Source organism: Parambassis ranga, chromosome 20 (assembly GCF_900634625.1).
Source record: "Parambassis ranga chromosome 20, fParRan2.1, whole genome shotgun sequence".
Lineage (NCBI taxonomy): Eukaryota > Metazoa > Chordata > Actinopteri > Ambassidae > Parambassis > Parambassis ranga.
The window spans coordinates 3321046-3348336 of record NC_041040.1 but is presented as its reverse complement, the minus strand read 5'-3'; the positions used below and the strand labels follow the sequence as shown (position 1 = coordinate 3348336).

Here is a 27291-nt window from a genome sequence, read left to right as displayed (position 1 = left end):
CCGTCAGAAAGCTAACGAGTGTTCCTTTGAACTGATATAAAAATGATCCCAGTTAGATGGACGGTGCAGGCCTGAGCACAGGTTAGAGAGATTTTTTTAGGCATCTCCTCAGCCTCTCTCCACTCTGAGTGATGACATCACCCACTCCGGCTCCCAACATTCCACGCAATACACACTAATGAAGAGACCTCAAAAACCACTCCACCTTTGAGAGCCTGGCGCGCGGAAACGATTCGGAATTAGAAAATTCTGAACACAAGTTTGATAGAGCAGCATCTGATGAGCGTTTTAAGACTAAAATGGAGTCTGTAGCTTGAAATGTGTAGGAGGAGATACATTTGGCAGATGACCCTCTTTGAAGGGCTCTCCCATAGACTCCCATGTTAAAAATGACACATAAATTGCTTAATATTTGAAAAATTATAATTTTTTGAAAAAAACCTGACGTTGACCCTGGATGTCCTCTGTGAGATGAACATTTTGATAGTTGAATGGCTGAAATTGGTCAATGTATGCTGAAGATACGCTGCGCCAAAAAACGGACGGAAGAATAAAAAAGAAGAAGAAAGAAAGAAACACGTTGTTGTTGTTATTATTATTATTTATTATTATATTATTTGTTTTTGTAATAGTTTTAGGTCTTTTTGTTTTTATCTTTTTTTATTTATTGTTATCGGGCCTCACTGATTAATAACACTGATCATTTTGAAATAATAAATTATGTACATGTGATGATTTGCATATTATTACTTTAATGTGATATGATGTTTGATTCATGTTTTGTTACCTGTAACTTTCTGTGGATCCATTGTGGTTCTGGTCTCTGGTCTTTAAACCCGCTCCGCCCTTCAGTTCCGCCCAAAAGGGAAATGACGCCGGCGCAGAAAATGGCGTCCGCAAAGCCTGTGGACCGCTGTGGCTCGCTACCCATTTAATTTAGAGCCGTGTGTGGGGGGTGTCCGCGTCGGGCAGATGGACGGTAATAACAACATGGCAGTCCACCGCTGCCAGCCGCTTTCCTGATCCCGGAGTCGAACCCGCAACTTCATGTCTGAAGGAGCCAGAGCTGCCTGGTCGAAGAGGGGTTGTGGGGATTCGCACCGCCGAGGTGAGACGGCTGGATTTAGCAGCTAAGCTAAAAAAACCCCCCTCCCGGTCGAGCAGGTGTCGGATCCCCCGTAGCTCCACAGCTGAGAGTCGTGACAGTGGCTCGGGTTAGCCTGCTAGCTTCCTGCGGAGGGATCCAGCTGCGTTTCCTTCATGTTCTGCACACATTCCCTCTAAAAATTAAGCTAATAGCATCTTTACTCACGGAGACCAGGGCTGACTGCCCCGCTACGTCTCACGCCAGCCTTTGTTGTGAGGCTCTAACGGCAGGGTTCCCTTTGTGGTGTCACACATGTGAAGAATATAACCCAGACTGGCTCTTTAACCCGCGCTAATGATTGTCATGTTTGTACAAATGTGTGTTATAACGTGCTAAACGTGCACGGTTAGCCTCTCTGGAGCTAACTGCAGCATCTCTGGCTGATCCACAAACACTCGTGTCACTTTATTATTGCTTTAAAGGGGCAGTTAGCTTAGCCGCAGGCTAGCAGGAGTCTGGGGAGGGGGGGTTAGCTGGTTTTTAGGTGTGCAGACCTTCAGATTGTTGTTTTACTTCTTCCCCCTAGAAACACACACACACACACACACACACACACTGACTGACTGTTTACATCTGGAAGTCCTGAGCAGGGACAGGGTCAGTGAAGGGTTCTAGGTCTCATGTGCTGCTCCACTTGTAATTGCATCTTAATTGGAAGCAGGGAGCACATTTACATATTAAATGGATGAGAGAACATTAGAAGCAGCCCAGGTGTTGGTTTTCCATGGAGTCCCTGAATGCATCATCTAACTGTCCCCTCTCTCTGTCTGCTCTGTCAGAACCTGGGAAACACAAGCACAGGAAATGCGAGCGGCCCCTTAGTGCTCAGCCGTCAAAGCCTGTGATTGTTCGCCCGGGCTCCAAAAGGTACGACTTCCCCACTCTGCAGCCCTGCACGCTCATTTAACCCCTTTGTGTTCCTGTTCACTCACCGTCTGATTCAACGCATCACACCTGATGTGATGGGATGGAGGTGTAGAAGTTTGAGCCCCAGTCCTTAACGTCAGGAGACAGGACTTATGTTCCCTGTCTGATTATACTGAAGAAACAAAACATCATTATTATTATTATTATTATTGGTTTATTGTGTTGTGTGTGGTTCAGAGATGAGTCAAGTTGTTTCCGTCTATCAAAACAAGATTTAAGTTGTGATAACCTTGAATCTTTTTAAGGCTGACATGTAACACATTTAATTTCCTCACAGCTGTTGTTCATTTGCCAGAGAAAGTAAATAAACAAAAGTATGTGGACACGTGGATTGGTTTGCGGTTATCAGTCTGTCCACATACTTCTGGCCCCTGCAGACCTTCATGCTTTAATGTGGTGGTTGTGTTGGCTTTGTCGTTCAGGTGATTGACGCTCAGAAAAAGGGACTTTGTTAGCATCTACTGGACACAAGGGGCACTGTCCTCTGATTGGCTCGGACAACCCCCTCTGACATGCCCGTGGCCAATCAGAGGTGAGTGTGCTGTGTGTGTTTGTGTGCGTTCTCTGTGGGTTTGTGCAGGTGAAGATGGTGTGTGTGTGTTTTTATGTGAGTATTATATAGATGTTGTGTGAGAGCTGATGCACTAGTTGTTCTATTTTCTTGTCCATCACCCTGACGGTGCTGCAGGGCGGCGGGGTTTGTCCCCGGTGTGTCAGCACAGTGTTTGATTGGCTGTGAAGGAGTAACAGCTGGTTAGGACGCAGCAGCTGAAGTGCTGAGCATCCTATTGAATGCCCTTCCAGCAGCCACACAGACAGACAGACTCCTGTGTGTGCTGAATTATCTGTTCATTCAGTTTGTCCTTTCTTTGTCTTGTTATCGAGTTTTTATGACTTTTAAATCACTGGCTGCTTCCTGTCCATCAGGAGTGTTATGTCGGGGGCGGATGTGGAGGTGTACCTGTCGCAGGTGCACGATGGGAGCGTGTCATCGGGCTTCCGGGCGCTCTATGAGGAGCGTCTGCTGCTGGATGTTACGCTGTTGATCGAGGAGCACCACTTCCAGGTGTGCAAATCAGACCAGACCAGTCTGTGAATCCTAACTCTGGTTTAATGAACACACTTAGAGGACAGAAGGTTTCCTGGTGTAACCCTGTGTGTCGTGGTTTCCAACACCTGCAGGCCCACAAGGCGCTCCTGGCCACCCAGAGCGACTACTTTCGGGTCATGTTTACGGCAGACATGAGAGAGAGGGACCAGGACAAGATCCACATGAAGGGGCTGACGGCCGCCGGGTTCGGCCACATCCTCCGGTTCATGTACTACGGCTCGCTGGAGCTCAGCATGCCCACTGTCCAAGAGATCCTGCAGGTAATAGAAGAGAAACACACACAAACAGCTGTTCTGTGTTGAGGTGCATCATCTCCTGTGTCTTCCTGCAGGCGGCCATGTATGTCCAGCTGACGGAGGCGGTGGAGTTCTGCTGCTCCTTCCTGCTGGCTAAAATCTGCCTGGAGAACTGTGCTGAGGTGATGCGGCTCCTGGAAGACTTCAGCGTGGGCGTGGAGGGAGTCCAGGAGCAGCTCGACAACTTCCTACTCGACAACTTTGTGCCCCTCATGAGCCGGCCGGATTTCCTGTCCTACCTCAGCCTGGAGAGACTGCAGGTCTGGCCCCCTGAACACCAACACATTCAGACCCACTGGTTTTCTGTTCTGTTACTTGAATCAGTGTGAAACATTAGAACATTTAACCGCTAAAGTGAAAGTGGCACCAGGCTGCAGTGCATCACTCGCTCTCCTTCTGAACCAGGCGTACCTGAACAGTGATGCTCTGAGTCGCTTCCCTGAAATCGAGCTGTATGAAGCCGTGCAGGCGTGGCTGCGACATGACCGGCGGCGCTGGAGGCACACGGACACCATCGTGCAGTCCATCCGCTTCTGTCTCATGACCCCCGCCAACATCTTTGAGAAAGTAAGTGCCTGTCGGATGTTTTGAGGCGCTACATGCTGTACCGTCCTCCTGTTCGTCCTCTATTGTCCTGATGTTGTCTCCATCTGTCCTCCTCTCAGGTAAAAACGTCCGAGTTCTACCGTTACTCCAGACAGCTGAGGCAGGAGGTGGACCAGGCTCTCAGCTACTTTCACGATGTCAACCAGCAGCCTCTGGTGGAGACGCACTCCAACCGCATCCGCTCCGTCCGGCCACAGACCGCCGTGTTCAGGGGGATGATTGGCCACAGCATGGTCAACAGCAAGATCCTGCTGCTGCAGCGTCCGAAGGTGGAGTTCAAAGTGTGAAGCACCAGATTTACCAACGGTCTTAGCTGCTGTTGTTGTTGTTGTTGTTGTGCAGTAACTGATTATTACAAACCCTCTGGTGTGTGTTGGTCAGACCGGGTGTGACGTCCTCTCAGTAACCTCCGCCGTTACCTTCCAGGTGTGGTGGGAGCTGGAGGGGCCTCAGGTGCCGCTGCGGCCCGACTGCCTGGCCATCGTCAACAACTTTGCCTTCCTGCTGGGTGGCGAGGAGCTGGGGCCTGACGGGGAATTTCACGCCTCCTCCAAAGTCTACCGCTACGACCCCCGGCAGAACTCCTGGCTCCGCATGGCGGACATGTCCGTGCCCAGGTGAGAGGAGGCAGATGTTTTTTGTTTTATATTAACTTGATGGCACTCGCTGCTCATCTGATGAATTTGTGGTGGTTGGTTTTTGCAGGTCAGAGTTTGCCGTTGGCGTCATTGGCAAGTTTATTTATGCCGTGGCGGGCCGCACGCGGGACGAGACCTTCTACTCCACGGAGCGATACGACATCACAGAGGACCGCTGGGAGTTTGTGGACCCGTATCCTGTCAACAAGTACGGCCACGAGGGAACGGTTTTGAACGGCAAACTGTACATCACGGGCGGCATCACCTCCTCCTCCACCTCCAAGCAGGTGTGCGTGTTCGATCCGGGGCGGGAGGCGGGCGGCGGGGGGACCTCGGGCGGCTCAGACTCTCACAGGACACGCGCCAGCCGAGGCCCGCTGCTGCCCGGCACTCACGCCAGCTGCTGGGAGAACAAATCCAAAATGAACTACGCGCGCTGCTTCCACAAGATGATCGCCCACAACGGGAAGCTGTACGTGTTCGGCGGGGTGTGCGTCATCCTGCGGGCCTCTTTCGAGTCACAGGGCTGCCCGTCCACAGAGGTGTACGACCCAGAGACTGACGAGTGGACCATCCTCGCCTCCATGCCCATTGGGCGCAGCGGCCACGGGGTGGCGGTGTTGGACAGGCAGATCATGGTGCTGGGCGGCCTGTGTTACAACGGCCACTACAGTGACTCCATCCTCACCTTCGACCCCGACGAAAACAAGTGGAAGGAGGACGAGTATCCCAGAATGCCTTGCAAACTGGACGGTCTGCAGGTGTGCAGCTTGCACTTCCCAGAATATGTGCTAGAGCACGTGAGACGCTGCAGCTGAGGTCTGCTCCCCCCACACGCCTCCTTTTATAGAAGCGGGAATGCACAGCTCCAGGACTGCAGCCTCCCACAGGGGGGGGAGGGGGTCCTTTTAAAACTGAAGACCAGCACTTACCTTTAGGTGAGAGTTCGACACCTGTGGAGCGCCGCGCTGAGACGTCACGGTCAGCTTGAACATTTTCAGAATTAGCTTTCTCAGAAAATTAAGGAAAAAAAAGTGTGGAGAGTAAAAAGGGTTCATCCTGCTGGTTTCTTCAGTTTCCTGTTCTAATGCTCACCTACTGTATTTAGGCTTTCAGCCAGGCTGACTGCAGAAACGCACTGGAAGCATCACATCCATTCATTTCCAATCATTTAACCAAACGTTTCCCTGTGTGCTTCCTGTCAACCAATAGGATAGAGACGACTCAAATGCCCTGTGAGACGTATAACGGCGTACAGTCGGGCATCTAAAGAAGATATAACACTATATACTACGGTAGTGACTCACTTTATAGCCTGTCTCCAAATATATGAAGCAGACTGTAGAGGAAAGAGACGACGATGCTTCAGCCTGCTGCCGGCCGCCACGTTAGGAACCCGCTTCCAGTGCGTTCCAGCTTTTAGCCCAGATTCTGCTCTTTGCTCCCAGATATCCACCAGACTGTGCTCATGTCCATCTCACATCGTCCTCACGCCTCGTCTGTCCAGCAGTCTGTGTCTTTTATGTTTCTAAGAACACTACACGGCTCATGAGGACTTCGTGTCACTCATGCCCGAGAGAAGGCGGCAGCTCTTCATTCGCTCACGTCTACATTCCCTGCACTTTGTTCCTGTTGTGTGTGTGTGTGTGTGATCGCACAGTTTTACCAGCTTCCAGCTTCCCGGCAGTTCAAGTATTACACTGTTGGAGACGTGTCTGAAATTAACTGGACGGCTGACAAGTCAAAGTGAAACACTGGAATATACCGGAGTATGACTGGTGAACAGAAACAAAGCAGGAAGTGGTGTGTGCACACTGAAGCTCTGCGGCGTGGAGCCGAGAACGGCTCGGCTCTGCGGCGTGGAGCTGTTCTAGGCTCTGAAACATTTAAACGACTTCACAGCTGCTGTTTGTTTCTGTGTCGGCACCAGTACTGTTATTCTCCTTCAGGTCCACGCAGCTAAAACTCATCAGCAGGAGGAGTTTTTTGTGTAGTTTTAATTCTGATGTCTGAAGCTGAAAAATTCTGAAACTAACCACAGAAACCACAGAAGGCTACAACAGGTAGCAGCGTGGTGGAGCCGCTGAGATGCTCCAGCATCAGAGAGAAACTTCATACTACATTAAATTTAACATGACACCGCTCGCTCATATTACAATATGACGGTAATCAATATTTTCCTGTGAGTAGGGAGACACTTTAACTTTTTATCCTCAGGAAAATGTACACCAAAGCTAAATGTTAGCATCACTTCAGAAGGTGTTCTTGCTCCAAAACGTCCTGAGACTTTAACCCAGAGATTTGTGCTGCTTCAGTATCAAAGCGGACCTCAGCCACTCACTGAGCCGTACGAGAGCAGTGAGGTCACTCTGCCTGAAGGGGGAGACAAAGATGTTCAACTGTAGCTTTAATGTATACTATTTTAAAACTAAATCAATTAATGCAGCAGTCTGAGCTGGTAGCGGCCCGCCGTGTCTTTTCATCAGTGTCTGACTGTCAGCTGTGTTGATTTCAGACACGGAGGTCAGCAGATGCAGGCATTCTGCTGAACGTCTGGGCAGTCCGCCGCCGCCTCGACCCTGCAGCCCAGCAGCTCCATGACCAGCTCCATGTTCGTTTGTGTTTCATGAGCCAACTGTGAAAAGGGCTAGAGAACACACTGATGCAGCTCCGTCCGTCAGCTGCATGTTTAACTTATTTATTTTCAGAGGTATTGCTTGTCACCGAGCTATGCAGTAACAGTAGTAGGATTATTTATTATGACAAAAAATGTCATTGTGAATTGTTTTTTTATTTCCAAGTTGTACCCCGTCCTCTTGTTTTGTCCCCCCCCCCCCCCCCCCCAGCAGCACTGCATGTGTTTCATCAATCGTCTCTTTTTTTATTTCCTGTACACTCTCTTTGCTCAGAGGGCACATGTAGGAGTCGGCCTTCACTTTCCTCGTCCCCCTTTGTCCCCGCGGTGTCCCCTCTGCTGTCCACACACCTGAGCTGCAGCTTTTTACAAGAGTTCATACGAAGCGGGTTTGGTGTGAGAAAACACTCTGGGACACTGGTAGAATCCTGACAGCTGTGTGTCCAAATATCTAAATAAATATATAAATACACTCACTTGCTGTCTCTTGACAAAAAAAAAAAAGCCAAAAGTTGGCCGTTTGATCAATATTGACAGCTGCTTGTTTCCTTTCTAAGCTGATCAAAGGAGGTAAAGACGAGCTCCGTAACACTAGACGACAGAAGATGTTATTTTCCTTTGAGCCATATTTCCCCAAACCTCCTTATTTGAATGATCACACTGTCCCCCGATGGCTCCTGTTCACTGGGCTCTGCAGCTCTTTGCTCTTCCTCCTCCTCTTCCTCCTCTTCCTCCTCCTCCTCTCATGTCCCCGTTTGAAGAAAGTTGTAACCGTCCCGATTTGAGGCACATCAGTCATAGCGCAGCATCCTTTAGTCCACCAGTCTTCAGGCTGTCAGTAGGAAAACAGAATAGAGGATTTAAAAAAAATAAAGAAAAAGAAAACATACCTTGCTACAACGACTGTATCTGAAAAAGAACGTTAAAATCAGATTAACATATCTTATAATCTGAGTAGAAACTCTTTGGAAACGATTTGTAACTTCTTTCCAGAAATAAATGTTCATATTGGTCAACTTTCAGCAGAGTGTGTCTGTTTCTGTGCCTTCTCTGTCATCTAGCTTTTTTATTTTAGGAGAAAGAACATGTGAATATATGATGACTGCAGTTTTAACATGTCCATGAATGGGAACAATGCACATTCTAAAGTGATAAATCCTCATGTTTACATGCTTTATTAATTTCCTACGATACTCAGCAAATTCCCTACCAGATATTATCACTCACATCAAATACTACGTGTTGGTTATGTACAGTATTATGCTTAAGTCTGGACATTTTAACGTATTATACTTCATGGAAACAAACATTTCAGTAAAAAAAATAACTTTTAATTGATCCAACAGAAAATTGATGTTGATTATGTTTCTTTATAATCCTCTTATTTTATTATATCTGTCTGAATTTCATGTTTTATTTTATTTCCTGTTTTGCTTCTTAACGCGCATGCGCTCGTATTACCCAGCACTCCTGCGGCTTGCCGTAGAAAAGCGAAAGTCGGCTGAACGGGAATGTCATATGTGAAAGTGGTAACTATCTCCACCTCCTCCATCCCTGGTCACGTTAAATGACCCACGCTTCTTCGGCGGTGCTCAGCATCGTGTTCAGAGTATCTTCATAACGTTACATCCTTAACTCTAAAGCTAAGAGGTAGTCAGTTAGTCAGCAGCTACGGTTAGCTTGATGCTAGCTGTTGTTGCTAGCAGCTCTGTGCGACAGGCTGCCTGTAATGTGGATTAGCTCATGTTAAAAGCTTTGACGTGTCCCTATAGTGCTGAGTGTGTGGCTTAATATTGTTTTAATAATGTTACTGACTCTGCTGTGTGGAGTCATTTATCGCTCCATCTGTAAAACACATGGATGCGTTCTTCCGCCAGGTGTCGCTGCGCGCCGGGGCTCCGGGCTTAACGGGGCTGCTGAGCGGCTCCATGCTGGCTGCTGCTGCCTCCGCTGAGGGCAGGAAGAAGAGCGCAGAGCCGGGTCTCAGCATCGATGAGGTGGGTTCATAAACATCTGTGGACTACACATGTTTTCCTGCAGCGTCATTAATTCAGTTCAATTCCATTTTATCCATACAGTTCTTTTTATAATAGAGACCCAGAGCCTGAACCCCTTCAGGAAAAACTATGACACCTGTTCTACCTGTGGCTGAGGCCATGTCAACAAGTGCCTGTATCTGTACCTGACTTCTCTACACACTAATAGTTTAGACGAGTTATACGCCTCACTGAACAGAAAGGTTTCAGTCTGGTCTTAAAGGTGGAGGCGGTGTCTGCCTCTCCGACCCAGATTGGTAGCAGGTTCCATAGTAGTGGTGCCTGACAGCTAAAGGCTCATCCTCCCATCTTACTGTGATGAATCCTAGGAACTACAAGTAAAGCTGCGCTCTGAGATCTGACTGTTCTGTTAGGAACATACGGTTCTTTCAGGTCCAGCAGAGATCATGGAGCTAGTCCATGTAGAGCCTTGTAGGTGAGGAGGAGGATGTAGGAGTGTAGAATACTGGGAGCCAGTGAAGAGAAGGTCATGTTTACATGTACACATGTATGTGTGTGAGTGTGTTTGGATCACATTCAATGCAAATGTCACTGAAAACACACATCAAATATAAACAGATACTAAACCACAAACACACACAGAATGACCCATGAACACAAAACAACACATGACAACTACAGAGAGACCTGAAAGAACTGTGACATGATGTCTGATGTCTGTCGTCCTTTAAACATGGAAACCCAGAGCTCTGTGAAGCTCTGCTTATGTTGTGCGTCTTGTTGCAGCTGCCGTCTCTCTACACCAGGCCTGAATCGGAGCCTCACTGTGCGGAGCCGGAGGCGGGGCCGCTGGAGGAGGGCGTGGCGTCGCTGAGGAAGTGGGCGGAGCCGTACACGAGCCAGTGTCAGGTTTGTTTCCACGCTGCGGTTTGTGCTGGAAAGTCTGTTTACAGCTCTAATTTCAGCTCTTTGTTTTGACCCTGAGGATGTAACACTCCGCTGGCTCTCATCACTCAGAGTCCAGCAGACTTTACAGATTCAGCAGTCGGTCGCCACAGCCCTGTTTGTCATGTAGTTAGTTAGTCGGTCATAAAATGCTTTATAAATCCACTTAATATTCATCGGCTCTGTGTGTCTTGTGTTTTTGTTTTTTTGCAGCAAACCAGCCAAGCTGCACTGAACAAAGTGGAGGTGAGCGACTGTCAATCACACAAAACCTTGAATCTTCTACAGAAGTATTAGTTGTTGACACATTTAGTCATGGAGTATGTAAGAAGCTTGAGAGAGGACGTGGACGAAGACACAGGCTGCAGAGGAAGCCTCTCTGCACTGTGTGAAGAGGAAGGTGGCCCAGGAGTGTTTTAACATGTCTGTTTTTGTCTCCCTCTGATCTTTGGACCGCAGCGAGCGTACAGGACTTTGGAGCCCACCATCAACACGTCCATATCAGCGGTCACAGGTGAGGACACACTCAGTGTTGTGTGTAAACAGCATCACAAGGGAGCCTTTGTTTATTTGTATTTTAACCATGGACTCATAACAGCAGTTTGATTATTGATCCATCAGCCTGATCGATTGGTTTACAAACACTAAATTCTTACATTTTAAAATCAAGTTTTCAAAAAAAATGCTGAAATGCTTCTTTCTCTGCTGGGACTTGGGTGTTGGAGACAGAGGACAGACTTGTGACCTCCTGTCTTTTTGTCCCTCAGATGCGTACCGGTTCCTCAGTGACCCCCCTCCTGACCTCTACCCCAGTGTGGTCGTGGTGGGTTTCTCCGGCTTCCTGGGACTTTACTTGGCCAAAGGTAACTTGTCCTCAGAGACTCATGAGGTCAGAGGTGTGGGATGGGCTGATAAGGACAGAAATGTCTCATATTTAGAGGAGACGGAGGAGGAGGAGGAGGGTCATGAGTTATGTTGCAAGTGTCTGTGTTGTGTCCCAAGCGGCCTTGAAATGTTTGAGAATATGATCATTTTCTGCCTGTTACTAAATACAGCTGAGGTCCTGCTGCAGTTCATGAATGAGTGTGTGTCGTCACTGAATCTTATGATGCTAATATCTGTGGAAATGATTCTAAAAGTCAGGTTCATGTGTGCAGGAAACACAGGACGTCTGTCTGTGTGTGTGTGTCTGTCTGTGTGTGTGTGTGTCTGTCTGTGTGTGTGTGTCCGTCTGTGTGTGTCTGTCTGTGTGTGTGTGTCTGTCTGTGTGTGTGTGTGTCTGTCTGTGTGTGTGTGTGTCTGTCTGTGTGTGTGTCTGTCTGTGTGTGTGTGTGTCTGTCTGTGTGTGTGTGTCTGTCTGTGTGTCTGCGTGATCAGACATCAGGTCCATTAACGTGACTGCAGTGATGCGTGGAACAAAAGCTCACGTTGGTTCTTCCTCACGTTGACTTGTCCTTCTGTCTTTGTCCCTGCTTCAGGCTCCAGGGTGAAGCGCCTGGTTTTTCCTGTTGGACTGATGGCACTGAGCGCCTCCATGTTTTACCCTCAGCAGGCTGCCTCTTTGTTAAAGGTGAGTGTTTTTACAGCACTTCAGACACACACACACACACAGAGCAGCCGGTGTGTGTTGGGGTTCCGAGGTTTAGCCGACGTCAGTGGAAACTCTTCATCACCTGATCGAGATAAAAACTTCAGTGTTAGTTTGTGTCAGATTTCTGCAGCGCTCAGGAAACATCTGCAGTCACCTCTGCAGGAGTTACTTTTATTTCAGGTACCAGCGAGGCTCTTTCAGTTCAGTGCAGGAAAATAATGAAACTGGAAAATCTCAGCGTGACCTCATCACAGGGCCTGCCTGCTCTAGTTTCCAGGCAGCGGCGGGTTATCGGTGCTGGGACTCCGCTCCTTCAGGAAAGGGCCGTGCTTCTGTGCAGGAAGCTCAGGCTGTGAATTGTGTTTCTAATTTTCCACTCTGGTCGTTTTATTTGACTGCAGAGACACACACACCCTGACACAGATGCACATCAGGGCGGGTGCATTCAAGAACTTTGCAAGTTCAGGAATTTAAAGATGTGTCTTTCTGAATCAGTTTTTATGTCACACAAAAAGCTCAGACACATCAAACCTCAGCTGTGCTGCAGCTGCACTGACTTGGAACATGTATGTGAACATCTGGTCGCCCCTGGTTTGTCCTGTAGTGGTGCTAAAGCTAAGCTAACAGCCTGCAGGGAGCTGAAACAAAAAAGAGGATCTGATATTTTCTGTCTGTTTTTCAACCAGATGAGTCGAGACTCGGCGTACACCTGGACTCAGCAGGGCCGGGTTGCCATGGAAACGCTGTGGAAGGATCCTCCATTTGGGAAAAAGAAGGTGAGACGTCACTGAATGTCCCGCTGCCGTCTTTACGTTTCATTTCTCTCCTTGCCTCTGCTGACTTTTCTTTTTGTTTTGTTCAGCCGGAGAAGAAAGAGCGAACAGAAAGCGACGACACGAGCAGCTGAACACACACACAGACACACACAGACACACACAGCCCTGTACGATGACTCCTGTAGGTTACTCACTCTCAGCTTCTGCTCTGGAGCGGCTTGTTTTGCAATAACGTAGTGACAGTACTAACTTATTTCATCACATGATAACTGAAGGAGCTCAGCAGCCACCGCGCCGTTTCCTGGATGAGCTTGTAACATTTAATAGTCTCCGCCCTCTCCAAGCTTCGCTCCGCTCTCCTCAGCTCTTCCACCATCAGCACCACGTCACTGTCAAAACACAGGAAATGATTGCTTTATGATTATTTTTTTAAATTTACTCTAAGGCTCAATATTCGTGGGCTGTTTGTGAATCAACAGTGAATCAACGAGGCTGGTTATTAATAATCTGGAGGATCTGCTGGCAGAGGGTGAGCCAGATAACTCACATTCCTCCTGACACCAACTGACTTTACAAGTTCACAGAATCCCTGGGCAGCTTATTAGCATTCTGCGGCTAACCACAAAGCATTCCTCAGTGATTCAGTCTTTCCTGGTGTGTGTGTGTGTGTGTGTGTGTGTGAGAGAGAGTACGTTCCATGTTGTGATGCTGGTTTTACAGTAGAGGGCCAAATAATGATCCATCCGATTAATAAATGAACTGCCTGATATGTCACTGGGTGTAATTAAATCTGATATTTAACTCTTCAAACATGCTGCTGTTGGCTCTTCATTAGAAGTGTGTGTGTGTGTTAAAGTGTGCAGATCAATCAGACCAACATGTGTGATCAGTTATTACTTTATTGCAAACGTAAGTGATCTATACTGATAAAGCATTGATAAAAAGTTAGAACAAACACAAATGAAACACAGTGAGTAGAAAATAAAATCAAAGGGCACGCTACGACACAATCACTACTGCGGTGCACGAATGCCACAAGGAAGCGGAACTAAAATTCAATCAGCCTTTGTCTCATTGGGGGGGCGGATCAGACGGGTCTCCGGTTGGACTCTGGTCTTTCCGACTCTCCCCCCTCAGCTCGGGCTGGACCTCCTGTCATTCCTCAGGACGAGTGGCCATCTTGATGAGCCTGTCCTTGTTGAAGCAGAAGAGCCGCCAGCCCTCCTCCTGAGAGAGATCGTCGGCGCCACGACGCTTGTAGAACTGGATGGATGACTCGTTGTTCTCGGCCACCACAAACAGCATGCCGGTGCAGCGCATCTTCAGCGCCAGCTGGGGGAGGGACGAGAGCGCACAGGGTTAAAGTTAAAGGAAAAGGCTGGTTACCTGTAAAACAAGAACCACGCCCTGATACTCACATCACTGAGGTACCGCAGGACCTCTGACCCGATGCCCATCCCTAGAAACGACGGGTAAAAGCTTGTTAATAATGTGCAGCAGTGACGTGTGGACTGAAACAGCAGCTGCTGTTACCTCTGTACTCGTCCATCACATAGAACTCCTCCAGGTAGAGCTGCTTGCCAACCCAGGGGTCATACGTGAAGTAGTACATAGCAAAACCCGCCACCTTCGGCCCTGCGGCGAGAAATGGAGGCGTTAAATCACACAAACACGATGCACACCCTGCACAGCCATCCCGGAAACAAAGGCTCATCCAGCAACCCGCCTAACCAGATAACTGCCGTGTGTTATCATTTTGTACCGTCACTGCTGTTCCCTCCGTGGACTTCAGCAATGATGCAATGGTAGAATGGGGTGTCGCCGAATCCGTCTTCCAGAAGTTCTGCAAGGAAACGTACACACGTTTTAAAGCAAACAAGGAACAAAGAGGGATGATGCGTTGTGCCAACGTGCAGCGACTGAAGTCTCACCTTTCTCAGTTAGTTTCACCCCATGCTCCATCTCTTCATATTTTGCAAGTTCCTGCAAAAACACATACATTTAGTGCCTAACAACAACATGCATTTATGGGTTCATGTCAGAACGTGAGCTGGCACGTTAACGATGCTATAAACGTTTCAACTATTTCTAATTCACCGGCCTCAGAGGGTCCGTGAACATCTTCCACTGTGTTGTGTTTCTCACGGTACTGACTGTAAACGTCATTGTGTACTTGTGCGGTTTTGAGGTCAGCAGTTACACAACTGTGATGACACTGGACCGGGGTCGGCTTCGATCAGCAGACTGCCCATATTAGGAGAAGTGGAAGTCGTAAACAAAAGGCTTCCCGGCGCGGGACTTCCTCCGGACATTTTCCCACCTGCCTCTTAAGTCAACCATCAAAACACGGCATCAAGGTGTCACTGACGGCAGAGCCGGGCGAAGCTAGCTAACCGTTAGCTAAACTGGTATAAACTGCGTACCGTTAGCTAAACAGGCATAAACAGCTAACAACTGACTGTTAGCTTAAGTGTCATAAACATTAACTGATGGATAAACTAGCTAAAGCGGCTAACGGTTTACCTGAACAGGAGCCTCGATAGATTTTGTTGACTACTTATCAAATATCATCGTATAAATGACGTGTTGGGACAAAACATCGTGTCTTTGCTCGTCCTCCGGGCCTCGGGGACGGTTCCGCGGCGCTGCGTTACAACACGGTTCATATTAGACATGTTGTGACTCGTTGGAATAACAACATAAAAGTCTGGATTGAGATCAAAATGCCTGCAGATTATTTTTTAGTTATGAGCTTTTTGAAGCCCCCCCCCTTGTATGATGGAGATTCCCCAACAGTTCGATATCTCTGTAAACGATGTTATTATTTTTTTTTACTCTCAACAACCATGTTTTTATTTTTAACAGCAGCTGTCTAATCTATCGGCGACTGTCACTGACAAAATGTCGAGTGTCTTCTGGTCTTCCGGGCCTACCTTCACCAGTCGTAATATATCAGGCACGTCACGGGGTTCCGCTTTCCGTAATTTATATTCCATTTTCTTCTTTTACTCTTTTTTCCTCTCGTTAGAAGTCCTCTGTATGTGAAGTGGAAGATCAGGTGTTTCTTCATTCGCTTCGGAGTGGCTTTGCCTCCACAGTCAGCCTCTGGTCCGGACGCGTTTGTCGAGACAAGAACATTCACAGAGTCGCCCTCGGCTGGGTCGCTGCCGCCTCAAATATGCTGTGTCTTTGTTTACATGGACGCTTTTATACCCTGGTGACGCTGAGCCGCGATTGGTCCGTTCTCACAGCTTCTCGGATTTCTGACCAATGAGCGTCGTCCTTTAAAGCCTTCGTTTGTCCAATCAGGACGCAAGGAATGCTCACGTAGGAGGAGCGTCGTCACGCTGGCAGGAGATCTTTGTTGTTGATGGAGACGGAAGAAGCTGAGTTTGAGCTTAAAGTTACTAAAAAAGACAATAAAAGTATTTAATCTGAGAAATATGTCGCGTGTCTGCTGGAACACGTCAGAACACGCAGATTAGAATGGAGAGAATATCGTCTGAGTTAGCCGAGTTAGCTGGGTTAGCTAGCTTTACGGAAGGTTGTTGTTGTTATTGTGGTAGAGACTAGTTACTTCTTCACATCCGCTGCGCGTTCACGGACCGTGCTCGCGGCTGAAAGTCAGACCTTACCCGGCAACAAGGAATTCTATTTTCTGATTGGTCGCTGATTGGTCGCTAATTGCAGATGGCTATATGAGCCATTGGCTCGTTTATAGGACAGTTTATAGGAATGTCTGTGCGGTGACGTTTGTTTCGGGGCTTTGAGTGCGTAATAAAACATCTCATCACGAACTGAGACAGAAACAGATCTGAAGTTCCGCATTTCCGCTCGACCTCAGCCTGTGAAAGCTACGCACGGGACGTGCTGCGTCATCAGGCAGTGGGCGGGGATTCGCAACAACACGGAAGTGACCCTCCTCTCACTGCCTGGCTGCTTTGCCCGCTTTGCTCTACCCTGAAGCGAAAATCTGTATTTCCCTCAGCTCGTTCCGTTCCGTTTGGGCCCGTCACGACGTGACTCTGTCATCCGGAACAGCAAAATGTTCTCACCAAGGTCAGTGTAAATAAAAACAAGGTCCACAGCCACCATGTTACCCGTTAGCATGCTAATATGACAGTTAATGAGTGATAGGAATATACTAGGCAGCCTGTTTATCTGTCTGTGTGTTGTTTTATAATAATTAGCACTATTATGAATAAAATGCTCCACAAATGAATCATTCAGCTCCACCAGGGAACGGTCCACCAGGTCCACAGGGTGGGGTGTATAAACACAGGGTGTGTCGTCCTCAGACTTTACAGGGCACAAATGGGAAAATGTACTTTTCCACAGAGAGGTGAAGTCATCGTGGGACAAAGCAGTTACTGATAAATAGAATTCTGTTCTGTTTCCAAAGAGGTTTTTTCATGTCGTTAGTAACAACACATTTATTGAGTGGTGGCAGGTTGATATGAACCATCAGAACCATCAGACATTCTGCTTTCTATTTCATACTAAAGAAGAATACAGTGAACAGTCGTAATGACCGCCTTGCTTTCTCACATTGAGCCTGAGGTAACTGTTTGTTTTCATGTGGGCCGCAGGTTCCTGTTGCTGCGCTCGGCTGCATCCCTGACGAGGAGGGGGTTCTGTGCAGGGGGGCCGTCGAAGCAGGGCAAGGCGCCGGACATGGTGGAAGGTAATGAAAGCAAGCGCACTTCCTGTTTCACATTAGTGACCCCCCCCCTCCCCATTTAACAACATGCTGTGTTTATACAGCAGAGTTCTGGAATAAATATGTGATGATGTGAATTTTTTTCAGCTTTTATTAAACGCTTGAATACACAGACAGTTCTGTAATGACCGTTCATAATCTGACTCCACGGACTGCTGTGAGGAGGCCTCTCTTCCAGGCCTCCATCAGACGACTGCTTAAAATGCTGTTTGTATAGCGGAGGAACTCCGAGTCCGTCATCTCTCCAGATTAAATGACGTTGCTCCTGTAGAGGTGCAGCGTGTTTCCACTGTTCTCCTCTTGAGTGCGCCGTCGCCCTCTGACTCAATGTTTTTTAATAGTTTTTGTCTCTCTACAGGAAATCCACTTTTACACGTGTCAAACGGTGTGTTGGTAAAAAGTCACATTATAACTATCCAAACTACTAAAAAATTCTTCAATCTAATTTTCTCTAATTCCTTCCTCCTGCATGTGTCCTCCGTCTGAATCTGTTTTCTGTTTGTAGATTTGGATTTAGTGCTCAGCGACGTCTCCTGAGTTAATCCCTTCCTGCAGCAGTGTCCTCCTCCCTCTCTGGCATGGAGCTTATTTTTTTTGCTTTCATAATGTCATCCTGTTTATTCCTCATTGAGCTGTGTACACTGTGTGTAATTTATTAGAAGACATTTAATCTGCATCCACATCAGGTGTCAGCTGGGTTTTTTGCTTTCTAGAGGCTTAAAGGTTTAAAGTAAAACGTCACTGTGACAGAAAAAGTCTGAAACATGCTGCCATAAATCTCTGCTGCTCACACTGCTTTTCACACACACACATACAGATGCTCAGATCTGAGTGTTTCTCTGTTTGTTTCTCAGTGCGGAACAGGCTGAGAGACATCGTGGGAGCTTCCACAAACTGGAGGTACTGGACCGTCTCTTCATCTGACTGCTGTGTGAAAGTTTCAACTGCTACGCTTAGTGATATTCTCTGTCATCTCGTCCACAGTGACCATCGGCAGGCCATGGAAGAGCGTGTGTCGCTGTCGTCCATGTTGGCCAAGTCTCAAAGCGACCTCCCAGCAAAGAGGATGAAGGACAGCTACCTGGAGGTTCACCTGCCGCTCGGCTCTGAGCCGCAGCTCAGAGAGAAGTACCTGACGTTCCACAACACCGTCAGGTAAACACAGAGACCGACACTGCACTGCGCTGTGGAGATGACAGGAAGGGATTTGTGCACCTAACAGTTCTCCGTCTCTTCTCAGGTTTGGCCGAATCCTGGAGGACTTGGACAGTTTAGCAGGTATCACAGCTGACAGTGTGGTGTTCAGATTAAACAGAAAACTCTGCACATCCTGAACATGTCCTCCTCCTCTGTCTCCTCAGTGCTCATATCTTACTCTCATACCTACAACCCGGCACTAAAGAAGTCTCCTCTGTCCATTGTCACCGCCCTGGTGGATAAGATCGGTAAGACACTCTCACGTTCAGGTAACAGTCACGCCTACTGGTTGTCTATGATTGTGCTTCACTGTGTTTTTTGTGTGTGTGTCAGACATGAGGCAGCAGATTGTCTATCCTGACTGTGACATAAAGTTCACTGGTCACGTGACATGGGTGGGGAAGACGTCGATTGAAGCCAAGATGCACATGTCACAGGTAGGCACACAGAGCTGCCTCTTCATACAAACGCTGTGCTCACTCAGCCAGTTAAAGAAACACTGTCTCCTCCTGCAGTACATCAATGGAGCTTACTCACCGGTCCTGGATGCTACGTTTGTCATGGTGGCCCGAGACCCAGAGAACAAGAGGTGAGGCTGAGACTGGTGACCAGCAGTCACATGACAAAAAGTCAGTATATGGCTGGTCTGCAGGCTGGTTTGTGTTTATATGTGCCCACCATGAGGAGCTCCCATCAGCTCAGGTTATTCACATGTATTGCTTGTGCATTGTTGGGTTTCTGGTCTGTCTCAGGGCTGCGTTTGTAAATCCACTGACGTTTGAAGGACCAGAGGAGGAGAAGATCTTTCAGGAAGGTGAAGGTATGAGACTGTGACACAGCTGAACTCAGGAATCATAAATCACGTCATGCCTCTGTGCGCTGATTTTTATTCCTGTATTTTTGTCTGTCTGCGGTTTCCAGCCAATAAATCCCGGCGCGTGGAGCTGAGCACCGCGTCGCTGCTAAAGGTTGCTCCCACAGATGAGGAGAGGAAGATCGTGCACAGTCAGTTCCTCAACACCCTGGACACAAAGTACGCCTGTTCAAATCTTCAGAATACTTTGAAGTAGTTTGAAAAGTTGCTGCATGCTGCGTTGTTGTCTTTGGGTCCTGTGTTGTTCAGGTTGTGACATCATTACACAGGTTTTAATGATCTTCTTATGTGCATGTGACGTCTTTTCCAGCACCGTCAGTTTCCGCAGCAGAGTTCTGCCTCCAAACTCTGTGTGGATGGAAGACGCTAAACTGAAAGGACTGGAGATCTGCCACCCTCAGGTGAGAACAGGGAACAGCAGTTATGAGACTGATGCCTGGTACAACTAAAGGAACATTTGTTTGGAGACATTTAATGATGACAACAAAAATGGCGCCTAAGAGTTTAGTGACTTCAAGAGTAGTTTTCAAGAGTAGCCCTGTACCTGACCTGGTTCATTCACCCTTACTGAAACAACCCCAGATCCAGATCCTTAAGTTGGCTGGAGTGGGCAGTATTATGTAATCAGCTCATCGTATTCTTTGGGTAATATATCTTTAGTGGTACCAGGCATTAAAATGAACAAGAAACTGAAGAAAAGGGTCTGATCATGTTTTCTATGACTGTGTATTGACTGAGCAGGAGAGGAACATCTTCAACAGGATATTCGGTGGTTTTCTGATGAGAAAGGCCTACGAGCTGGGCTGGGCCAACGCCTGCTCCTACGGGTGAGATATAGACACAAAATCTGGATTTAAAGGAGAGAACTGGAGCGTGTGTAACGTTGTTGGTTCCCCTGTGTGTTGCAGAGGATGCCGGCCGAGTCTGGTGGCTGTGGACGATATCCTGTTCCAGAAACCCGTGGAGATCGGCTCTCTGCTGCTGCTCTCATCGCAGGTCAGAGGGCGCTCACTCATTTAGTGGCCGAAGAGGCGGATGTTTCTTTGAGCAGCTTGTGTCTGTCTTTGTGTGTTTCAGGTGTGTTACACACAGGGGAAGTACATCCAGGTCAGAGTTCACAGTGAGGTGTACGACCCGCTGACTCGTCAACACAACACGACCAACGTCTTCCACTATACCTTCGCTTCAGACTGCAACGTGCCCAACATCGTTCCTAAGACGTACGGAGGTGAGCCTCTGCACACATAACCCTTCCCTCTGTCTTTCTACAATCCTCTTTAATTTAACTTTGTGTTGTGTCTGGGCCAGAGTCGATGCTGTACCTGGACGGGAAGAGACACTTTAACCAAACTGTGGAGCACTGAGAGCTCAGATCTGCCAAAGCCATCGGGCTGCCCGAGAGTCCTTTTTATACATCATGCTTTATTTTCTTCACCAAACCTACATGGGGGTTACGTTTGATCGCTGTTACTTAACTCACACATCACCATAACAACAGCTTTTTATATTCTTTTATATTTTATTCACTCAAAGATTCAGACTTTACAGCCAAGTGTGACTGAAGAAGAAGTAAACTGCACATGGTTACTTTCACTACAGCATGTTACATTTTTGTATTCGATATTTGCCTTTATGCACAATATTTTTTATGTTGAATGGGAGCCTCTGTTTATTAAGAGGTTTATTATGAAGGTGTCATATTTCTGGCCTTAACTCATGTATTTACTCATATGCAATAAACATGTATTTATCTGGACTTTCCTGTTGTTCCTGTGTCTTTGCTTGTGATGTCTGTGGATGTTGACATTCATCCAGGTCATGTTATGTCCAGGTGCCTCAATTCAAAAACATGCAGATGGGTTTTGTGTTTTTATTTACATTTAAAGTTAAATAAAACGCTAATTAACCTAATAAATGTACGTACAAACGTTCTGAAACTAGAACTTTATGTTATACTTTTTTAAAGAATTTCTTTTGTTGAAAATAAAGATCGCTAAAAGATCTAAATTGTTAATTAATTACCTCCCTTGAGTGTAATTGTTAAGTCCCCGCGCCCTGTTTAAAGCCTGGTAGGAACCAATCTTCGCGTCCGTCGTCGTTGCTCACCGGCGATGTTTCTTGGGCGGACACTAACACGGAATTAGCAACCGGCGACAACCCAACTAACCCCGTTTATTAATCCTCTCAGGAGTTCGGTCGCCGTCCAGTAGCATGAAAACCATGTTAGCCATTATCTCTAACGCACTTTGTAGGATGACTGGCAGGAATGTGGTGAGTTCTTCTGGGCTCCTGTGGCGCTGGAGGCTGTTTCTGTGCGAAACGGGGTTCAAGCTAACCGCTAGCTAGCCTCATTTTGTTTGGCATGGGGCTGACCTTGTGGGCAGAAGCTAACGTTAGCACGTTTAGCTAAGTTAACTCGTGCTTTTCAGCTTGCATGTTGTGGTGATAGTTAGCGTGTTTGTGCTCGTTTATTATTGAATTACTAAATATAAAATGCATTTTGTGCACGGGTGGACGGAAACTCGGTGCATTCACGGTCCGCTCTCATTTGTTCTTTCAGTACTTTCTGTGTGTGTGTCTTTGACTGTGAGGGTTTGTCTTCCTCTGCCAGAATATTGCTTTTAGTGCTACAGATGCACGGATATGATCATTATTGATCCGTATTTGGTTTTAAATGTGGCAGTTTTACCTTATTATTGCGCCAAAACACGCAGAAACACGTATCCCCTCGAGCACAATCCAAAGGATGTAGTGTAAGAAAAGTCCTGTGATTCAGGCAGACTGTTTCTTTTGGTAATTATTTGTGATTTCAGGATCTCAGAAACATGTTTTTGGCAGACATACCTGAACAAAATTGTTCCCGTCAGCAAAATTCTTTAAATTCTTGTGCTCATGTGCCAACCGGTGTGTAAACAGCTGATTCTGGTTCCAATAAAAACATATCTGTGCATCTCTGCGCTGGCAGCAGCATGCTGAGTCTGTGCTGTGGTGTGTCAGAGACGGCAGGTTCCTACAGGCACTGCGTCAAATCATTCTGAGAATGATCTGTTTCTTCGCATGTCTGAGCATCTGTGGGAAGCATGTTGTCTTTCTGGCAGCTTTCATTCCTCCCTTCCTCCTGCTCCCTCTTCTTCAATCACACACACAACAATCCCTATTTATTTCTTGCTTCTCTCCCTCCTCTCCCCCCTCCCTCCTCCGCCTGAACCATAGGGAGCCCAAACAGTGTCGGAGGTAAGAAGCTGCTGATGTTTGTCCGCAGGCCTCGCCCTGCTGTTCCTTCCCTCTGCAGAGATGACCTGAAGTGCAGCCGTTTAACCATAGATCTGATTTCCCTCATACCTGCAGTGCAGTCAGTATAAACATCTGTTCTTTCCAGTCGTTGTCTTTGTTTAAAATGCTGCTGAATCAACATTTAAAGTCTTAATTTTCCAGTAGAGTCATCATCTTCTCTGTAGTCACTGTCTGTTAAGTTTCACGCCGGCACAGTGTTTTCTGCTGACTGATCATTTCTGTGATGAAATGCTGTGCTGGTCCTGAAATAACCGTCACCATGTAGGCACTGTTGGGCTGGTGTGGGTCTCCATCTTCCCTCGGTGTGTTTCTCCCCCTTCTAGCCTGCCTGGTCATCATGTGTGTCTCACCTGTAGCCTCTGTAGAGTCCCTCTGGCAGCGCTGTGCTCTGGTCTGATTGGTTGGCTCCTGTGTTCTCCAGCTGCTGATTGATCTGTCAGAGTACGTCAATCTAACGTCACCGGCGGCGCCTGCCTTGGCACAGGTCCAGCGGCAACCACCTAAACCACCACCACTACCACCACCAACACCACCTCCACCACCACCAGTCAGTACTAGAGCATCTGCTGCTGAGTTAGTTAGCGCCCAGGCCGACCAGCTAGACAGCCCAGTAAGGACTTTTGTAGCATCCTCCGTGTCTGTCCACTCACTAATTGGGCTGGGGAACCTAACCAGAGCTTCTGCATGAAGCATGACACTGTGGCTGGAAAAACCCAAAGGAAATGACCTCCTAAAGTTTGTTTTAGGGGCCACAGTTAAGGTTTATCTGGGAAGTGAACAGAATCAGTAAGATTGTAGACTGTAAGACTTTAACTAACACTTGTTCTGCTGGTATGACTCTGACTTCAGTAAATTCAGGAATTAATGTGGTTTTGTCAGGCTGCCTATAACTTATAGACAACAAAATATGAAATAACTGTCATGCCTGGAAAGTGCATTTCTGACATTAGCTTGGACTTGATTGATTAATCTGTCGCTATATTGACTGGAATGTTCCTCAGTCCTACACAGTATCTGCTCAGTGAACAGTATCTACCTGCTCTTGTCTTCTAGCTGCTTTTCTATTCTGATTATTTCCCTTTCCCACTCTGACCTGACCTCTGAACCCGTCTCTTCCCGATGACCCCTGCTGTGAAGAGGAGGGCGGCCCTCGTGCTGCCTAGTTGTGGAGGACTTGTGTGTGTGTGTGTGTGTGTGTGTGTTTAAGCTGCTGTTTTGTGTGTATTAATTAATCCTGTTTGTGTGTGATTTTGTGTTCCAGGGTGCCAGGGTCGTCGTCTCCCGCTCCTTCGCTGACTTCACGCCTCAGGTGACCTTTGACATCAAGGTGGGTTGAATTAGAGAGAGCTGCTCCCTGATGTGTGAAATCCACACTTGGGAAGGGAAACATCCCTCATGCTCTTGTTGGCCGTCTCATCATGTCCCCTGAGCTGCTCTCACTACTAGAGCAGATTTCGTAGAGATCACTTCATGTGTGCCAGACAGATGTGAATAAATGATAGGCTGCTGTCTGGCTGCTGTGATGGGTACAAGCAGCAGGTTTGTCCCTGATCTGAAAAGCTTAAGTTTTGCCTAATCTCTGACTGTCCAGCATCTTTTCCGGTTTTGATCCATCATGTGTGTGTTTTTTTTTTCTCCGTAGAAATGCGACCTGCACCGCCTGGAGGACGGACCTCCAGTGAAGGCCGAGCTGACCCGGGAGCAGGGCCTTCAGTACTACCGCACCATGCAGACTGTGAGGCGCATGGAGCTCAAAGCCGACCAGCTCTACAAGCAGAAGATCATCAGGGGCTTCTGTCACCTGTACGATGGACAGGTACCGTATCCCTCAGTGTGGTTACAGGATGGTCCGCGTGCCGGTTGCTGACAGTTGGTTTTCTGCTACAGGAAGCTTGTGCCGCGGGCATCGAGGCCGCCATCAACCCCTCTGACCACCTGATCACAGCCTACCGTGCCCACGGATACACGTACACCCGCGGCGTCTCCATGAAAGAGATCCTGGCTGAGCTCACAGGTGATAAAGGGGGTGGTATGATGCGACCATACGAGCCCGATGCAGAGTTCCACCCTGACGTTTTTCTTCTCTTCAGGTCGTAAAGGCGGCGTGGCCAAGGGAAAGGGTGGCTCCATGCACATGTACGCTCCGCACTTCTACGGAGGCAACGGCATTGTGGGCGCACAGGTACATGCAGGAAACATCAGCACAACTCACATCAGAGTGTCAGAGCTGTTCAACATATGTGACACAGCTGTGAACTGTCCAGGTTCCCCTGGGAGCAGGCATCGCTCTGGCCTGTCAGTACCAAGGCAACAACCAGGTGTGTGTCACGCTCTACGGAGACGGAGCAGCCAATCAGGTGAGCTGCACACCGAGGCGCCACCACCACCACCACCACCACTACTACTACTCCTCCAGTATACACATTACACACTTTCAAAGCTAGTCCTGCAAATGTCCAAAAAATCTGCCTCTGACCAATCAGGGCCAGATCTTTGAGACCTTTAACATGGCCGCTCTGTGGAAGCTGCCGTGTATCTTCATCTGTGAGAACAACAAGTACGGCATGGGGACGTCTGTGGAGAGGGCTGCAGCCAGCACAGACTACTACAAGAGGGGCGACTTCATACCAGGAATCAGGGTGAGCCCCGTTCTGAGCTGGTGTCATGTCCTTTGCACACATGGTGGCCTTAGGCAGCAGCTGCAGCGTGTTGACCGACCGTACGCTGCAGCTGGCCTGTATGGACCAAGACTATAACAGGAGCAGGCCCACGGCCCGTCCTGGCAGTTGCAGGTGTGAGCATTCATTCAGTAGTCTGATGCTCATGTATGATACTGCAGACAAAATATTATTGCTGTCACAGAAACGGCCTCCATGTTGATTCTCCTCCATTCATCAGTTTGTCCTCTTCGTCCCGTCTCCTGCAGGTGGACGGGATGGACGTCCTGTGTGTCAGAGAGGCCGCACAGTTTGCTGCAGATCACTGCAGAGCTGGAAAGGTGAGGCGAAATGTTCGTTTCATCACATGGAGATGAAAATCTATCACATCAATTTAACCCTTAAACGGTGAAAGCTGTAAAATACGTGAAGTCCCTCATTGCCTGTGAATGCTCTAATCCAGCCACAGGGGTCAAGCTGTGCTGGTCCCGAGCCTGGATAAATAATCCAGTAATGATGCACTGAACCCCGCTGTGTGTTTCAGGGTCCCATTATAATGGAACTGCAGACCTACCGTTACCATGGACACAGCATGAGTGACCCAGGGGTCAGGTGAGTCATCTTTAATCTGTTGGTGTAATCCAAGAGCAGAGAGGAGAGGGATTATTTTCAGTTTCTTGTGTCATTATCGAATTGATTCCAGGGATGTTTGTTTGTGTGCTCTGATGCAGCTACCGCACCCGTGAGGAGATCCAGGAGGTCCGCACTAAGAACGACCCCATCTCCATGCTGAAGGAGCGCATGCTCGGCAACAACATGGCGTCCGCAGAGGAGTTAAAGGCGAGTGCCGCGGCCTGAGAGCAACAACGGCGACGACCTTCTCTTCTCTCCTTCAGAAAGTGAATCTTCTCTTTTCTTTTCTCCTGGCAGGAAATCGACGTGGACATCCGTAAGCAGGTGGAGGAGGCGGCTCAGTTCGCTACGTCTGACCCAGAGCCTCCGCTGGACGAGCTGTGCAACCACATCTTCTACAACAACCCGCCGCTGGAGGTCCGCGGGACGCACCCATGGTCCAAGCTCAAGTCCGTCAGCTAGACTCAACCACCCCCCCCCCCAAACACAATGACGCACTCCAACCTTCAAACGTAGAGTCCAGACTCTGCACTGACACCACATCAGAGCCCAGTGTTGTGCACCTTAACCCTTTTATCTGCCAGTGTTATTTATTTATAGTTTTATATAGAGAGATTATTGTGTCTGTATGTTTGTTCTGAGACGAGCCGTTCTCCAGAGTCACTGTATGAACTTCACAGGTCCAAAACACGCACAGAGCTCCACCTGCTCCACCTGCTCCACACTGTTTCCTCTTCAGTGTTTGAACTGTTGTAACGTTTAGAAAGTTGTTCTGAGACGTTCTTTCCTGCACTGCCCATGTGGTCGTGTCATTCTTCAACGTCCCAGACGCTCATCATCGACTCCTCTTTACTCAGTGATACATATATTTATATATATTTATATTTTAAAGGCAGAAAACATTCAGTTTGTCACATGAGTGCAATAAGCTGCTCATCTATGGGCTTTTCATTATTATTTTTTTTACAGTTTTAAAAACAGATACTGTGCCTGGATCCACAGTGAGACGTGATGTTCTGCAGTCTCCTCCTGTGCTGGTACATAGACGCACTACACTAGTTTTCTGGGCCTGCTCTGAAGCTGGCCGTTAAGAGATCTATGAAGCTTTACTGTGTGTGTGACTGTAAAATAAATGCTTTAAAGTGAGTGGTTTATCATTTCCTGTGCGATTGCAAACAGCTGTGTTAACAGTAGAACCGCCACGAGGTCGGTCTGACCTCTCTCGCCTGTTACAGTGTGTGTAACTG

General features: G+C 47.8%; 6 protein-coding genes across 15 annotated transcripts in view; 5 read left to right on the top strand and 1 right to left on the bottom strand.

Moving 5' to 3' along the window:
* The window catches only part of LOC114452823 (NLR family CARD domain-containing protein 3-like), a 1046161-nt gene that overhangs the window by 793498 nt on the left and 225372 nt on the right, over positions 1-27291 (top strand). The gene's annotated exons all lie outside the window — the stretch shown is intronic.
* On the top strand, positions 876-7864 carry LOC114452848 (kelch-like family member 15). 3 transcript variants are annotated; one of them, XM_028432355.1, is made up of 10 exons: positions 1056-1108; positions 1927-2014; positions 2497-2606; positions 3002-3140; positions 3257-3445; positions 3517-3741; positions 3887-4048; positions 4147-4356; positions 4469-4704; positions 4793-7864. In XM_028432355.1, the coding sequence occupies exons 3-10, from the start codon at positions 2587-2589 to the stop codon at positions 5541-5543; spliced, it is 1932 nt and encodes a 643-aa protein (XP_028288156.1). In that variant the 5' UTR covers positions 1056-1108; positions 1927-2014; positions 2497-2586; the 3' UTR covers positions 5544-7864. The 3 variants fall into 3 exon arrangements, with proteins under 3 accessions (XP_028288155.1, XP_028288154.1, XP_028288156.1); XM_028432354.1 differs by lacking the exon at positions 2497-2606 and having other exon boundaries at positions 876-1108; positions 4514-4704; XM_028432353.1 differs by lacking the exon at positions 2497-2606 and having other exon boundaries at positions 876-1108.
* apoob (apolipoprotein O, b) lies at positions 8828-13479 on the top strand. Of its 2 annotated transcripts, none has more exons than XM_028432395.1 (9): positions 8828-8889; positions 9238-9357; positions 10144-10266; positions 10516-10548; positions 10762-10816; positions 11070-11165; positions 11781-11872; positions 12580-12669; positions 12756-13479. In XM_028432395.1, exons 1-9 carry the CDS (start codon positions 8872-8874, stop codon positions 12798-12800), a joined length of 672 nt encoding a protein of 223 aa, XP_028288196.1. In that variant the 5' UTR covers positions 8828-8871; the 3' UTR covers positions 12801-13479. The 2 variants fall into 2 exon arrangements, with proteins under 2 accessions (XP_028288196.1, XP_028288197.1); XM_028432396.1 differs by having other exon boundaries at positions 8889-9010.
* Positions 13549-15872, bottom strand: LOC114452881 (diamine acetyltransferase 1-like). Its single transcript, XM_028432409.1, has 6 exons — positions 15603-15872; positions 14601-14652; positions 14432-14512; positions 14203-14304; positions 14088-14128; positions 13549-14001 (listed from the first exon to the last, which is right to left on the bottom strand). Exons 1-6 carry the CDS (start codon positions 15663-15665, stop codon positions 13825-13827), a joined length of 516 nt encoding a protein of 171 aa, XP_028288210.1. The 5' UTR covers positions 15666-15872; the 3' UTR covers positions 13549-13824.
* On the top strand, positions 16002-21216 carry acot9.1 (acyl-CoA thioesterase 9, tandem duplicate 1). 2 transcript variants are annotated; one of them, XM_028432378.1, is made up of 16 exons: positions 16002-16728; positions 17259-17353; positions 17748-17774; positions 18244-18289; positions 18374-18544; positions 18630-18667; positions 18751-18834; positions 18920-19023; positions 19102-19175; positions 19339-19406; positions 19508-19619; positions 19771-19861; positions 20202-20287; positions 20369-20456; positions 20538-20688; positions 20769-21216. In XM_028432378.1, exons 1-16 carry the CDS (start codon positions 16715-16717, stop codon positions 20822-20824), a joined length of 1305 nt encoding a protein of 434 aa, XP_028288179.1. In that variant the 5' UTR covers positions 16002-16714; the 3' UTR covers positions 20825-21216. The 2 variants fall into 2 exon arrangements, with proteins under 2 accessions (XP_028288179.1, XP_028288180.1); XM_028432379.1 differs by lacking the exon at positions 17748-17774.
* On the top strand, positions 21573-27108 carry pdha1b (pyruvate dehydrogenase E1 subunit alpha 1b). Of its 5 annotated transcripts, none has more exons than XM_028432374.1 (13): positions 21573-21731; positions 22674-22694; positions 23176-23301; positions 24016-24081; positions 24397-24570; positions 24642-24768; positions 24845-24936; positions 25019-25111; positions 25238-25393; positions 25681-25752; positions 25956-26023; positions 26143-26251; positions 26342-27108. In XM_028432374.1, the coding sequence occupies exons 1-13, from the start codon at positions 21672-21674 to the stop codon at positions 26504-26506; spliced, it is 1329 nt and encodes a 442-aa protein (XP_028288175.1). In that variant the 5' UTR covers positions 21573-21671; the 3' UTR covers positions 26507-27108. The 5 variants fall into 5 exon arrangements, with proteins under 5 accessions (XP_028288175.1, XP_028288173.1, XP_028288174.1 ...); XM_028432372.1 differs by having other exon boundaries at positions 23176-23364; XM_028432373.1 differs by lacking the exon at positions 22674-22694 and having other exon boundaries at positions 23176-23364.

Excerpts from the sequence above, each read along its gene's own strand:
- pdha1b (XM_028432372.1), top strand. The coding sequence starts at position 21,672 with ATGAAAACCATGTTAGCCATTATCTCTAACGCACTTTGTAGGATGACT. Across the intron at positions 24,571-24,641 it reads GTCACCTGTACGATGGACAG|GAAGCTTGTGCCGCGGGCAT; the intron begins GTACCGTATCCC and ends TTTCTGCTACAG. Across the intron at positions 25,753-25,955 it reads ATCACTGCAGAGCTGGAAAG|GGTCCCATTATAATGGAACT; the intron begins GTGAGGCGAAAT and ends TGTGTGTTTCAG.
- LOC114452881 (XM_028432409.1), bottom strand. The coding sequence starts at position 15,665 with ATGGAATATAAATTACGGAAAGCGGAACCCCGTGACGTGCCTGATATA. Across the intron at positions 14,653-15,602 it reads ATATATTACGACTGGTGAAG|GAACTTGCAAAATATGAAGA; the intron begins GTAGGCCCGGAA and ends GTGTTTTTGCAG. Across the intron at positions 14,129-14,202 it reads TGTGATGGACGAGTACAGAG|GGATGGGCATCGGGTCAGAG; the intron begins GTAACAGCAGCT and ends CGTCGTTTCTAG.
- apoob (XM_028432395.1), top strand. Across the intron at positions 10,549-10,761 it reads CTGCACTGAACAAAGTGGAG|CGAGCGTACAGGACTTTGGA; the intron begins GTGAGCGACTGT and ends TTTGGACCGCAG. Across the intron at positions 12,670-12,755 it reads CTCCATTTGGGAAAAAGAAG|CCGGAGAAGAAAGAGCGAAC; the intron begins GTGAGACGTCAC and ends TGTTTTGTTCAG.
- LOC114452848 (XM_028432353.1), top strand. The coding sequence starts at position 1,048 with ATGTCTGAAGGAGCCAGAGCTGCCTGGTCGAAGAGGGGTTGTGGGGAT. Across the intron at positions 3,742-3,886 it reads TCAGCCTGGAGAGACTGCAG|GCGTACCTGAACAGTGATGC; the intron begins GTCTGGCCCCCT and ends CTTCTGAACCAG. Across the intron at positions 4,357-4,468 it reads TGCTGCTGCAGCGTCCGAAG|ACCGGGTGTGACGTCCTCTC; the intron begins GTGGAGTTCAAA and ends TGTGTTGGTCAG.
- acot9.1 (XM_028432378.1), top strand. Across the intron at positions 17,775-18,243 it reads ACTTTTACACGTGTCAAACG|TGCGGAACAGGCTGAGAGAC; the intron begins GTGTGTTGGTAA and ends TTTGTTTCTCAG. Across the intron at positions 20,288-20,368 it reads GCCAACGCCTGCTCCTACGG|AGGATGCCGGCCGAGTCTGG; the intron begins GTGAGATATAGA and ends TGTGTGTTGCAG.